The 13,118-nt window shown below is 59.2% G+C and overlaps 2 protein-coding genes across 2 annotated transcripts; both read left to right on the top strand.

The window, feature by feature from the left end:
• Positions 1–7,959: 7,959 nt before the first annotated feature.
• INO80B (INO80 complex subunit B) lies at positions 7,960–10,457 on the top strand. Its single transcript, XM_058837827.1, has 5 exons — positions 7,960–8,116; positions 8,223–8,400; positions 8,555–8,676; positions 8,813–9,021; positions 9,366–10,457. Exons 1-5 carry the CDS (start codon positions 8,071–8,073, stop codon positions 9,828–9,830), a joined length of 1,020 nt encoding a protein of 339 aa, XP_058693810.1. The 5' UTR covers positions 7,960–8,070; the 3' UTR covers positions 9,831–10,457.
• A 603-nt stretch (positions 10,458–11,060) lies between these two features.
• On the top strand, positions 11,061–13,107 carry WBP1 (WW domain binding protein 1). The gene is made up of 4 exons (XM_058838678.1): positions 11,061–11,296; positions 11,364–11,466; positions 11,749–11,910; positions 12,295–13,107. Exons 1-4 carry the CDS (start codon positions 11,234–11,236, stop codon positions 12,855–12,857), a joined length of 891 nt encoding a protein of 296 aa, XP_058694661.1. The 5' UTR covers positions 11,061–11,233; the 3' UTR covers positions 12,858–13,107.
• Positions 13,108–13,118: the final 11 nt, after the last annotated feature.

Here is a 13,118-nt window from a genome sequence, read left to right as displayed (position 1 = left end):
CGGGGACCGGGACCCCCCAAAATGCAGCCGGTACTGGGTGAACTGGGAACGCCGGTATCCACCAAGACCCCCCCGGGGACCGGGACCCCCCAAATGCAGCCGGTACCGGGTGAACTGGGAACCCCGGTATCCACCAAGACCCCCCACCGGGGACCGGGTACTGGGACCCCTTTAAAGATGCCAGGACCCCACCCACACCCACTGGGTACCCCAAGACCCCCAGGTGAACCAGGACCCCCCCCCTCCCCGACCCCCAGTCCCTCCCAGTCCCTCCCAGTCCCTCCCAGTCCCCGTCGGGTGCCGGGGGCGCGGGCGATTCCCGCTGTACCGGATCCCACCGGAATTCCCGGCTGGGCCGGGGCAGCGGGACGGGCCGGGGGGGGCCCGGGGGGCAGGGAGCGGTCGCGGCCGCCCCCGTGGCTTCGTGCCCGGGCTGATCCCGCTGTTCCCGGTGTTCCCGTACCTGCGAGGCCGGGACCGGGGGGCAGCAGCAGCCCCGGCGCAGTTCCATGTCCAGCGCTGACCCCCGGGCCACCGTGGAGCGGCTGCGATCGTCCCGCCGGAACATGGCCGGGGGTCCCGGGGGGTCCCGGGGGGTCCCGGAGGGTCCGGAAGGTCCGAAGGGTTCAGAGGTTTCTGGAGGGTTCTTGGGGGATCCCGGGGTCCGAAGATTCCCGAGGGGTCCGGGAAGTCTCGGGGGGTCCCGGAGTCCCGGGGAGCCGCAGCTTTGGGGGGGTCCCGGTGTTCCCGGTGTTCCCGGTGTTCCCGGTCCTCTGGAGCCTTCCGAGGGATCCCGGGGGAGCCCCGCGGGGTCCCGGAGCTTTCCGGGGGTTTCCGAGGGTGTCCCGGCGCTCGGGGATGGGAGAGCCAAAGGAATCCCAGAGTTCGGGGCGCTCCCTGGAGCCCCCCCGGGTTCGGGCGCTCCTGGAACAGGTGGGAAACACCGGGATGGACGCACGGGGAGATCCCGGCTCGGCTCTCCCGGCCCCGCGGAGCTCCGGGATCCCGCGGGGACCGGAGGGGGCGGCGGTGGCGAGCGGTGCCGGCGGCTCCTGGCACGGGCGGGACAATGGCCCGGGACAGCGGCAGCTGCGGGCGGGGGGCGGGGGGGTCTCCGTGTGCGACATCTCCGTGTGTGACATCGGTGTGTGACATCTGTGTGTGACATCTGTGTGTGACATCTGTGTGTGACATCCCTGTGTGTGACATCTGTGTGTGACATCGGTGTGTGACATCTGTGTGTTACATCTCCGTGTGTGACATCTGTGTGTGACATCTGTGTGTGTGACATCTCCATGTGTGACATCTCCGTGTGCGACATCTGTGTGTGACATCTGTGTGTGACATCCCCGTGTGTGACATCTGTGTGTGACATCCGTGTGTGACATCCGTGTGTGACATCTGTGTGTGACATCTCCGTGTGTGACATCTGTGTGTGACATCTGTGTGTGACATCTGTGTATGACATCTGTGTGTGACATCTGTGTGTGACATCCGTGTGTGACATCCGTGTGTGACATCTGTGTGTGACATCTGTGTGTGACATCCGTGTGTGACATCCGTGTGTGACATCTGTGTGTGACATCTGTGTGTGACATCTCCGTGTGTGACATCTGTGTGTGACATCTGTGTGTGACATCTGTGTGTGACATCTGTGTGTGACATCCCTGTGTGTGACATCCCTGTGTGTGACATCTCCGTGTGTGACATCCGTGTGTGACATCTGTGTGTGACACCCCTGTGTGTGACATCTGTGTGTGACATCTGTGTGTGACACCCCTGTGTGTGACATCTGTGTGTGACATCTGTGTGTGACATCCGTGTGTGACACCCCTGTGTGTGACATCTGTGTGTGACATCCGTGTGTGACATCCGTGTGTGACATCTGTGTGTGACATCCGTGTGTGACATCCCCGTGTGTGACATCTGTGTGTGACATCTGTGTGTGACATCTGTGTGTGACACCCCTGTGTGTGACATCTGTGTGTGACATCTGTGTGTGACATCTGTGTGTGACATCTGTGTGTGACATCGGTGTGTGTGACATCTGTGTGTGACATCTGTGTGTGACATCTGTGTGTGACATCTGTGTGTGACACCCCTGTGTGTGACATCTGTGTGTGACATCCCGTGTGTGACATCCGTGTGTGACACCTGTGTGTGACATCTGTGTGTGACATCTGTGTGTGTGACATCTGTGTGTGACATCCCCGTGTGTGACATCTGTGTGTGACATCTGTGTGTGACATCTGTGTGTGACATCTGTGTGTGACATCTGTGTGTGACATCGGTGTGTGACATCCGTGTGTGTGACATCTGTGTGTGACATCGGTGTGTGACATCTGTGTGTGTGACATCTCCGTGTGTGACATCTGTGTGTGACATCTGTGTGTGACATCTGTGTGTGACATCTCCATGTGTGACATCCCCGTGTGTGACATCTCCGTGTGTGACATCTGTGTGTGACATCTGTGTGTGACATCTGTGTGTGACATCCCCGTGTGTGACATCCCCGTGTGTGACATCCGTGTGTGACATCTGTGTGTGACATCTGTGTGTGACATCTGTGTGTGTGACATCTGTGTGTGACATCCCCGTGTGTGACATCTGTGTGTGACATCTGTGTGTGACATCTGTGTGTGACATCGGTGTGTGTGACATCGGTGTGTGTGACATCTGTGTGTGACATCTGTGTGTGACATCTGTGTGTGACATCCCCGTGTGTGACATCCCCGTGTGAGACATCTGTGTGTGACATCTGTGTGTGACATCTGTGTGTGACATCTCCGTGTGTGACATCTCCGTGTGTGACATCTGTGTGTGACATCTGTGTGTGACATCTGTGTGTGACATCCCCGTGTGTGACATCTGTGTGTGACATCTGTGTGTGACATCCGTGTGTGACATCTGTGTGTGACATCTGTGTGTGACATCTCCATGTGTGACATCTGTGTGTGACATCTGTGTGTGACATCGGTGTGTGACATCTGTGTGTGACATCTGTGTGTGACATCTGTGTGTGACATCCGTGTGTGACATCTGTGTGTGACATCTGTGTGTGACATCTGTGTGTGACATCTGTGTGTGACATCTGTGTGTGACATCGGTGTGTGACATCTGTGTGTGACATCTGTGTGTGACATCCGTGTGTGTGACATCTGTGTGTGACATCTGTGTGTGACATCTGTGTGTGACATCTGTGTGTGACATCTGTGTGTGACATCCGTGTGTGACATCTCCGTGTGTGACATCGGTGTGTGACACCTGTGTGTGACATCCGTGTGTGACATCCCGTGTGTGACATCTGTGTGTGACATCTGTGTGTGACATCTGTGTGTGACATCTGTGTGTGACATCCCCGTGTGTGACATCTGTGTGTGACATCTGTGTGTGACATCTGTGTGTGACATCTGTGTGTGACATCTCCGTGTGTGACATCGGTGTGTGACATCTGTGTGTGACATCCGTGTGTGACATCTGTGTGTGACATCTGTGTGTGACATCTGTGTGTGACATCTCCATGTGTGACATCTGTGTGTGACATCTGTGTGTGACATCTGTGTGTGACATCTGTGTGTGACATCCGTGTGTGACATCCGTGTGTGACATCTGTGTGTGACATCTGTGTGTGACATCTCCGTGTGTGACATCTCCGTGTGTGACATCTGTGTGTGACATCTGTGTGTGACATGCGTGTGTGACATCTCCGTGTGTGATATCTGTGTGTGACATCCCCGTGTGTGACATCCGTGTGTGACATCTGTGTGTGACATCCCCGTGTGTGACATCTGTGTGTGACATCCCCGTGTGTGACATCCGTGTGTGACATCTGTGTGTGACATCTGTGTGTGACATCTGTGTGTGACATCTCCGTGTGTGACATCTGTGTGTGACATCCCCGTGTGTGACATCTGTGTGTGACATCTGTGTGTGACATCTGTGTGTGACATCCCCGTGTGTGACATCTGTGTGTGACATCGGTGTGTGACATCCCCGTGTGTGACATCTGTGTGTGACATCTGTGTGTGTGACATCTGTGTGTGACATCTGTGTGTGACATCTCCGTGTGTGACATCTGTGTGTGACATCTGTGTGTGACATCTGTGTGTGACATCCCCGTGTGTGACATCTGTGTGTGACATTCCTGTGTGTGACATCTGTGTGTGACATCTGTGTGTGACATCCCTGTGTGTGACATCTGTGTGTGACATCTGTGTGTGACATCTGTGTGTGACATCTCCGTGTGTGACATCTGTGTGTGACATCCCTGTGTGTGACATCTGTGTGTGACATCTGTGTGTGACATCCCTGTGTGTGACATCTGTGTGTGACATCTGTGTGTGACATCTTTTTTTGTGAAGCTGGTTGGGGTTTTTGTGGGGCTGGATGAGGTTTTTGTAGGGCTGGATGGGGTTTTTGTGTGGATTGATGGAATTTTTTGGGTCTGGATGAGGTTTTTGTGGGGATCCGTGGGGTTTTTGTGGGGCTGGATGAGGTTTTTGTAGGGATCAATGGGGTTTTAGTGGGGATCAATGGGGTTTAGTGGGGATCAATGGGGTTTAGTGGGGATCAATGGGGTTTAGTGGGGATCAATGGGTTTTTGTGGGGCTGGATGGGGTTTTTGTGTGGATTGATCGGTTTTTTTGTGGGGCTGGATGGGTTTTGTGAAGCTGGATGAGGTTTTTGTGTGGTTGGGTGAGGTTTTTGTGTGGATTGATGGGGTTTTTGTGGGGCTGGATGGGTTTTGTGAAGCTGGTTGGGGTTTTTGTGGGGCTGGATGAGGTTTTTGTGTGGTTGGATGAGGTTTTTGTGTGAATTGATGGGGTTTTTGTGGGCATGGATGGGTTTTTGTGTGGATGGATGGGATGCCCTCTCAGAGGAGAGATTTCCGTGAATGTTTGAGACATTTGGGTGAGCATTTGAAGGTTTTGTGTGGATATTTGGGATTATTTGTGTGGATTGATGAAATACTCCCTCAGTGTTCCCCCCGGACAAACCAGACCCAGCTCCCTCCGTCTGGGAACAGCTCCAGACCCCAAATCACCCCGAAATCACCCGAAATCACCCCGAAATCACCCAAAATCACCCTGAAATCACCGGAAATCACCCCAAATCACCCTGAAATCACCCAAAATCACCCCGAAATCACCCTGAAATCACCCCAAATCACCCCTCTCCAGGAGCCCCAGGTCCCGAGGAGCCCAGAGCTGGAGCAGCGCTCCAGAGCTGCCTCACCTGGGGCAGGTTTGGTGAGGTTTGGTGAGGTTTGGTGAGGTTTGGTGAGGTTTGGTGAGGTTTGGTGAGGTTTGATGAGGTTTGGTGAGGTTTGGTGAGGTTTGGTGATGTTTGGTGAGGTTTGATGATGTTTGGTGAGGTTTGGTGAGGTTTGGTGAGGTTTGGTGAGGTTTGATGAGGTTTGGTGAGGTTTGGTGAGGTTTGGTGATGTTTGGTGAGGTTTGGTGAGGTTTGATGAGGTTTGGTGATGTTTGGTGAGGTTTGATGAGGTTTGGTGAGGTTTGGTGAGGTTTGGTGAGGTTTGGTGAGGTTTGGTGAGGTTTGGTGAGGTTTGATGTGGTTTGGTGATGTTTGATGAGGTTTGGTGAGGTTTGGTGAGGTTTGGTGAGGTTTGGTGAGGTTTGGTGAGGTTTGGTGATGTTTGGTGAGGTTTGGTGAGGTTTGGTGAGGTTTGGTGATGTTTGGTGATGTTTGGTGAGGTTTGGTGAGGTTTGGTGATGTTTGGTGATGTTTGGTGAGGTTTGGTGAGGTTTGGTGAGGTTTGGTGATGTTTGGTGAGGTTTGGTGAGGTTTGGTGAGGTTTGGTGAGGTTTGATGAGGTTTGGTGAGGTTTGGTGATGTTTGGTGAGGTTTGGTGAGGTTTGGTGAGGTTTGGTGAGGTTTGGTGATGTTTGGTGAGGTTTGGTGAGGTTTGGTGAGGTTTGGTGAGGTTTGATGAGGTTTGGTGAGGTTTGGTGATGTTTGGTGAGGTTTGGTGATGTTTGGTGAGGTTTGGTGAGGTTTGGTGATGTTTGGTGAGGTTTGGTGAGGTTTGGTGAGGTTTGGTGAGGTTTGGTGAGGTTTGATGAGGTTTGGTGAGGTTTGGTGATGTTTGGTGATGTTTGGTGAGGTTTGGTGATGTTTGGTGAGGTTTGGTGAGGTTTGGTGATGTTTGGTGAGGTTTGGTGAGGTTTGGTGAGGTTTGGTGAGGTTTGGTGAGGTTTGGTGATGTTTGGTGAGGTTTGGTGAGGTTTGGTGAGGTTTGGTGAGGTTTGATGAGGTTTGATGAGGTTTGGTGAGGTTTGATGAGGTTTGGTGAGGTTTGGTGAGGGGCAGCATCACCCCCTGCCCTTCCCGGTGTCCCCCGGGATTCCATCGCCCACAGGACCCCACAGCTCGCTCCTGTGGAAAAAACATAATTTTTATAGAATTTAAAAATTTAATAAAAATGACAATTAGGAGAAAAAAATAAAGTAAAATATACAAATACAACCGGGTGTCTCTGCATTCACCTCACTGACAAAGGATTGTCCCTTAAAAACAGAATCCTGCTACAAATCCATAAATTCTCATTCATATCCATAAATTCTCATCCATATCCATAAATTCTCATTCATATCCATAAATTCTCATCCATATCCATAAATTCTCACACATATTCAGACATTCTTCTCAGGATCTTTGGTCTTCTTCTGTTTAGTTTTCTCCTGCCCCCTTCCCAATAGATCAATTTTCTTGAGATTGATTCTAATTTTGATTCTATTGATTCTCGAGATTTACATTCTCTGGTACCAGAAATGCAATAAATTCCCTCCCCCAGAGTTCTGGTCACTGCTGTCTTCATCTGGATAAGTTAATTTACAAATGCAGGAGTTTTCTAGCTATATATTTTTATTTTTTTTCCCTCAGTCTTTGGGTTATACAAACAAAAGCAGTTTTTATTTTAATACTATGCCATAGCCTAACACATATGAATTATACCGCTATTTCTAAATTTCATCAATAACAGAAATAAAGAAAACTATATTAATACAACAAAATTTCTCATTCTTATACACGTAACATGGATTTTAATATTTGCGAAAAGCCAACAATATAAAATGTAACTATAACACTCCTGTGTGTTCATCCTGTGGCTCTGCACAGCTCAGCACAGCTCACACCTGAGTGGGTTCACACCTGAGTGAATTCACACCTGACCTCACACCTGAATTCACACCTGAGTGAGTTCACACCTGAGTGAGTTCACACCTGAATTCACACCTGAATTCACACCTGAGCTCACACCTGAATTCACACCTGAATTCACACCTGAGTGGGTTCACACCTGAGTTCACACCCGAGTTCAAACCCAAGTTCAAACCCGAGTTCACACCTGAATTCACACCTGAATCCACACCTGAGTGAGTTCACACCTGAGTGAGTTCACACCTGAATTCACACCTGAGTGAATTCACACCTGAGTTCACACCTGAATTCACACCTGAGTGGGTTCATACCTGAGTGAATTCACACCTGAGTTCACACCCGAGTGAGTTCACACCCGAATTCACACCTGAATTCACACCTGAGTGAGTTCACACCCGAATTCACACCCGAGTTCACACCCGAGTTCACACCTGAGTTCACACCCGAGCTCACACCTGAATTCACACCTGAGTGAGTTCACACCTGAATTCACACCCGTGTGAGTTCACACCTGAGTTCACACCCGAGCTCACACCTGAATTCACACCTGAATCCACACCTGAGTGAGTTCACACCTGAATTCACACCTGAATGAGTTCACACCTGAATGAGTTCACACCTGAATTCACACCTGAGTGAGTTCACACCTGAGTTCACACCCGAGCTCACACCCCTACCCCGGGCGGTCCAAAATCACCCGCGGCTCCAGTTTCCCGCCGGGACAGAGCACAACCTGCCCACTTCAAACATGGCGGCCGTGGCGTCACCCGCCGCCGATAACGGGCGGAAGCGAGTCCGGGCGGAAGCGGGTTCGGGCGGAAGTGAGTCCGAACGGAAGTGAATCCGGGCGGAAGCGGGTCCGTCCCGAATTGTGTCCCCCGCAGCCGGATGCGCAGGGCCTGGCGGAGCGGCGGGATGGAGGCCGCCGGTCACGGTGAGAGGCCGCGGGACCGGGGAGGGTCCGTGGGGACTGCGGGGTCGCTCCCCGGCGGGGTAGGGCCCGCAGGGACCCCTCGCTGACCTTGTGTCCCCCCTCACAGGGCAGGAGGCCGAGGCAGGCGGCCATGGCGGCCACAAGAAGAAACACAAGAAACACAAGAAAAAACACAAGAAGCGGCACCACCACGAGGCGGGGCCGCCCCCGGGTCCCGAACCCCCTCGGCAGCCCCGGCTGCGGCTCCGGATTAAGCTGGGAGGGCAGATCCTGGGCACCAAGAGGTGAGGAGGGAGCTGGGGCGCGGATCCCGGGCACCACAATGCGGGCAGAGGAGGTGAGGGCTGGGCCGGGGGTGTTCCCGTGTGTCCCCCCATAACCGAGACCCTCCAGCCCGGCCTCACCAGCGTCCCTGAACTCCTCTCCTTTCCCCTGCAGCGTCCCCACGTTCACGGTGGTCCCCGAAGGGCCGCACTCGCCGTCCCCCTCCCCTCTGCTGGGAGGTGATGAGGAGGAGCCCAGCGAGGGGGTCCCCATCGAGCAGTACCGGGCCTGGCTGGGTGAGCAGGGGGGCTCTGGGGGGCTCTGGGGGGCTCTGGGGAAGCTCAGAGTGGTGGGGAGGGGGTGCTCTGGTGATCCCAGGGCGGTGGGACCCCCACCCTCCGTGACTGTTGCCATCCCGGCCACCCCCCCAAGATGAGGACAGCAACCTGGCCCCCTCCCCACTGCCCGAGCTGGACCCCGAGAGCTGCTTCCCTGCCCGCGAGGAGGAGGAGGAGGAGGAAGAGGAGGAGGAAGAGGAGGAGGAGGAGCGGCGCTGGCTGGCGGCCCTGGAGAGGGGGGAGCTGGACGACAACGGCGACATCAAGAGGGAGGTGGACGAGTCCCTCCTGACAGCCCGGCAGGTCAGGGGGCACGGGGGGCAGGGCTGAGGGGGCTGAGGGGGCTCTGGAGACACTGGGGGCAGGGCTGAGGGGGCTGAGGGGGCTCTGGAGCTGCTGGCACAGGGCTGGGAGGAATCTGGGGGGGTCTGGGGTGCTCCAAAAGGCAGCTGGGCTGATGGGGGAGCCTCACAGCCACTGGGCCACGACTGAGAGGCTCTGGAAGGGCTGCAGAGACCCCAGAACTCCTGTGGGGCTCAGTTGGAACCCTTGGGGAGCCCTGGGAGGGGTGGAGAGGCAGGTTGGATCCCCGAGTCGGGGATGGGGAGCGGTGTGGGTGTCCCTGACGCGCGGCCGCGCCCCCGCAGCGCGCGCTGCTGCACAAGCAGCAGAGCCAGCCCCTGCTGCAGCTGCCCATGGGCGCCAAGGCCAAGGAGGTGACGGAGGAGATGCGGGAGAAGCGGGAGGAGCGGGCGCGGCGCCGGCGGCTCCAGGCCGCCCGCAAGGCCGAGGAGAGCAAGAACCAAACCATCGAGCGCCTGACGCGCACGCACAAGGCCAAGGTGAGGGCCCTGCGCGAGCGCCGCGCCCGCCCCGCGCCCTGCCCCGTCGTGCACTACCGCAGCGCCGCCGACGGCGTCACCGTCTCCTTCCCCGCCGGGCTGCCGCTGCCGCTGCCCGCCGCCGCCGCCCCGCCCGTGCCCCCCGCGCAGCCCTGCGCCGTGCCCGGCTGCACCAACCCCAAACGCTACAGCTGCGCCCGCACCGGCCGCCCGCTCTGCAGCCTGGGCTGCTACCAGCGCAACCTGCAGCTGCTGCAGAGCCAGGGGTGACCCCCCCGCTCCTCCCAGAGGGGGCTGTGGGCTCTCTTCCAGGGCTGGAGACCCCCTCCAGGGGATGCAGACCCTCTCCAGGGGATACAGACCCTCTCCAGGGGATGCAGACCCTCTCCAGGGGATACAGACCCTCTCCAGGGGATGCAGACCCTCTCCAGGGGATGCAGACCCTCTCGGGGGGCTACGGATCCTCTGCTGTGGATGCAAAGAGCCAGATCACCAACCCGTATGGAAATGGGGAGTTACAGAGGGGTCTGGGTCATCCACATGGACACCGAGGGCCAGAAGAGGAATCTGTGGATCTCCACTGTGGACTTGGAGACTCCAGACCTTCCACGTGGACCCAAGAGGCCAGAACAGGGCACTTCAAACCCTCTGCTGCGGACACAGAGGTTCTGAACATTCCACGTGGACACAAAGGGATCTGGATGGCTGCAGTTCCTTATGGACACCGATGGATATGGCCAGCCAGGACGTGGAGCTCCAGAGGGCTCCAGCCTCTCCACCGTGGACACAGAGGCTTGGGGACGCCGTCAGGGGCTGAGGGGGGTGCTGAGGGGATAAAGAGGTGCCCGGAAAGGACGGGTCCTGCTGGCACGAAGCTGATTAAAGGCTGTTGTTGAAGGAGCCGTGTGTGGGCCTGCTGGGACGGGGAGGGAACGCGACCCTGCGGGAGCGCTGTGGTACAGTCCGAAACCCCCCCGGAAGCACTATGGTACAGACCCCCCCCCTGCCCCGGCAGAGCTGTGGAACAGTCCAACTCCCCCCCACCCCCAGTGCGTTATGGTCGGTCCCGGGAGGCGGGGCGCTCTCCGGCAGCGCCCATTGGCTGGGGCCCTGCCCGGCGGAGAGCGGCGGCGCTGATTGGTCGGACGCTTTGCCAATCAGGCGAACGAAGCGATGCTCGCTCGCCAATTGGTCGCGCTGTGCCGAGTGCCCACCCCAGGGCGGGCCGGGAGCCGCGCCCTCCGCCGAGCTCGGGGCTGAGCCCCCATTGGAAAGCGAAGCTGTCCATCAGCATCTGAGGGCGGTGCTGTCTCTCCGATTGGCCGTTGGGACTGCCAATCACTGCGGGGGCGGGGCTCGGCTCCTTTGTCTCTGTTGTTGGGCGTGAGGCTCAGGCAGACGGCGCGCGATTGGCTGCAGCCGCACGGCGGTGACGGCGCCGATTGGCTGTCGCCCGCAGAGCACTCGCTGATTGGTCGCCGGTGCTCCTGGGGGCGGGATTTCGGGCCGGGCGTCATGGCGGCGGCGACGGCCCCGGCCCGGGCGGCGGCGGCGGCCGCGGGGGCCGCGATGGCGGCGGCGGGGATGGCGACGGGGCGGCGGCGGCTGCTGCGGGCGGCGGGGGCCGCGGCCGGGCGGGCGCGGGGCCGCGGCGGGCTTTAGGCGGCGGCGCTATGGAGCGGCCCGGGAGCGCCGAGGGGGCCTGGGCCGCGCTGCTGGGCCGGCAGCACCCGCAGGTACCGGGCGGGCCGGGGCGGGGGGGCCGCGCGCGGGGCCGCGGTGACGGTGCGGCCGTGCCCGCAGGCCCGGGAGTTCTGCCCGGGGGTGAACAACCGGCCCTACGTGTGCGAGACCGGGCACTGCTGCGGGGAGAGCGGCTGCTGCACCTACTACTACGAGCTGTGGTGTGAGTGCGGGGGGACCCGCGGAGAACCGAGCGGATCCGGGGCTCCGGGCGGGCTCAACGGCCTCGGGACCAGCCGGGACTCCCCGGGGCGGTCCCGCGGCTCGGGAAGGTCAGGGTTAGGGATGTGTCGGGGTGAGGGTTCCGTGTGAGTCCTGCGGGAGCTGGGGCGGGCTCTGAGGGTTGAGGGAGGATTTGGGGGCTGCAGTGAGACCCCCCCCCCTCCATGGGAATGGGGGCTCTATGTGAGGGTGACCCCCCCGCTCCGCGCCCCCGTTCCCGCAGGGTTCTGGCTGCTCTGGACCATCCTGATCCTGCTGAGCTGCTGCTGCGCCTTCCGGCACCGCCGGGCCAAGCTGCGCCTGCAGCAGCAGCAGCGGCAGCGTGAGATCAACCTCATCGCCTACCACGGTGCCTGCCAGTACCCCCCGTCCTCGGGGGACCTCCGTGAGTGAGGGGCTTCTCAACTTCCCCCCTACCCCCGAGCCCAGCCTCTGCCAGCACCACCTCCCGCCGTGGGGCTCCTCAGTGCATTGGGACCCCCAGCCCCTCGTGCCTGACCGTTTTCATGGGGGATCTCAGTGAGTCGAGACCCCCTGGGCCACCCCTCAATATCCTGGATTCCCTGTCCCTGCCCCACATGTTCGCCCCCAGCCCCACATCCCCACCCCTGCCCCAGGCTGTGCTCTCCAGCTCCATCCCCCACATCCCACTGAGCCCCCCATTCCCCCAGCTCTGCCCAGTGCTGAGCTGTGCCCTCCATCTCCATCCTCTCAGTGCCACTTCCCCGTGTCCCCGATGTCCCCCTGACCCCACCTCTTCCCCCCTCAGGGCTTCTGGCCTCCTTCAAGCTCCCGGCGTACGAGGAAGTGGCGCAGCGCCCCGGGACGCCGCCGCCGCCCTACAGCCCCGGGAGCCCCTCACTGTCCCCGGGCTCCTCCGGGGGCTGCAGCTCCTGCTCCTGCGGCTGCTCCTGCGCCTCCTCCCCCAGCAGCTCCTCGCTCTCGGCACCGGGCACCGACGAGACGGACCCGGAGCCTGGCCCGGGCCCGGGGGGCGGCAGCACCGGCCGTGACGGCGGCTCCAGCAGCACCGGCACCGGTGCCAGCTGGGACCTGCCCCTGCCCGAGGAGCCGCCGGCCCGCGGGGGCCCCCCCAAACGAGTGCCCCCGGACTTCTGTGAAGCCGAGGGCCGCCCCTGCTCCGACACCGAGGGGATGGAGGATATGGGGGGCAGAGCGGTGCTCGGGGGCTGCCCCGGGCGGCACCGGCGGCTCACGGGGGATTCGGGCATCGAGGTGGGCCGGGGCCTAGAGGAAGAGGAGGGTGAGCCCGAGGGCTGCGGGGAACCAGGGGGTGGTGGGGGGCCCAACTCACCTGTGCTGCCTGTCTGAGCCCCCCCCAGGACCCCCAGCTGGGGTCTGGACTCATCACGGAGCCCCTGGGGGCCCCTCGCCCCGACTGCCACCCACCCTGCAGTGTGGCGGGGTCCTGCCGGAGCCCCCTCACCTCTGAACTGCTCGTGGGGCCTCCCCTGTGACCCCGGTGCTGCTGCCCAGGGGGGCCCCATCGCCCGGGGGTGCCCCAGACCGTGGGGGTGGGTGGTCCTGGCATCCTCTCACCATTAAAGAGATGTGGAAGTACCATCGCCCCTT

The sequence above is a fragment of the Poecile atricapillus genome, chromosome 4 (assembly GCF_030490865.1).
Source record: "Poecile atricapillus isolate bPoeAtr1 chromosome 4, bPoeAtr1.hap1, whole genome shotgun sequence".
NCBI classification, from domain to species: domain Eukaryota; kingdom Metazoa; phylum Chordata; class Aves; order Passeriformes; family Paridae; genus Poecile; species Poecile atricapillus.
This window is presented reverse-complemented; position numbering and strand designations above follow the sequence as displayed.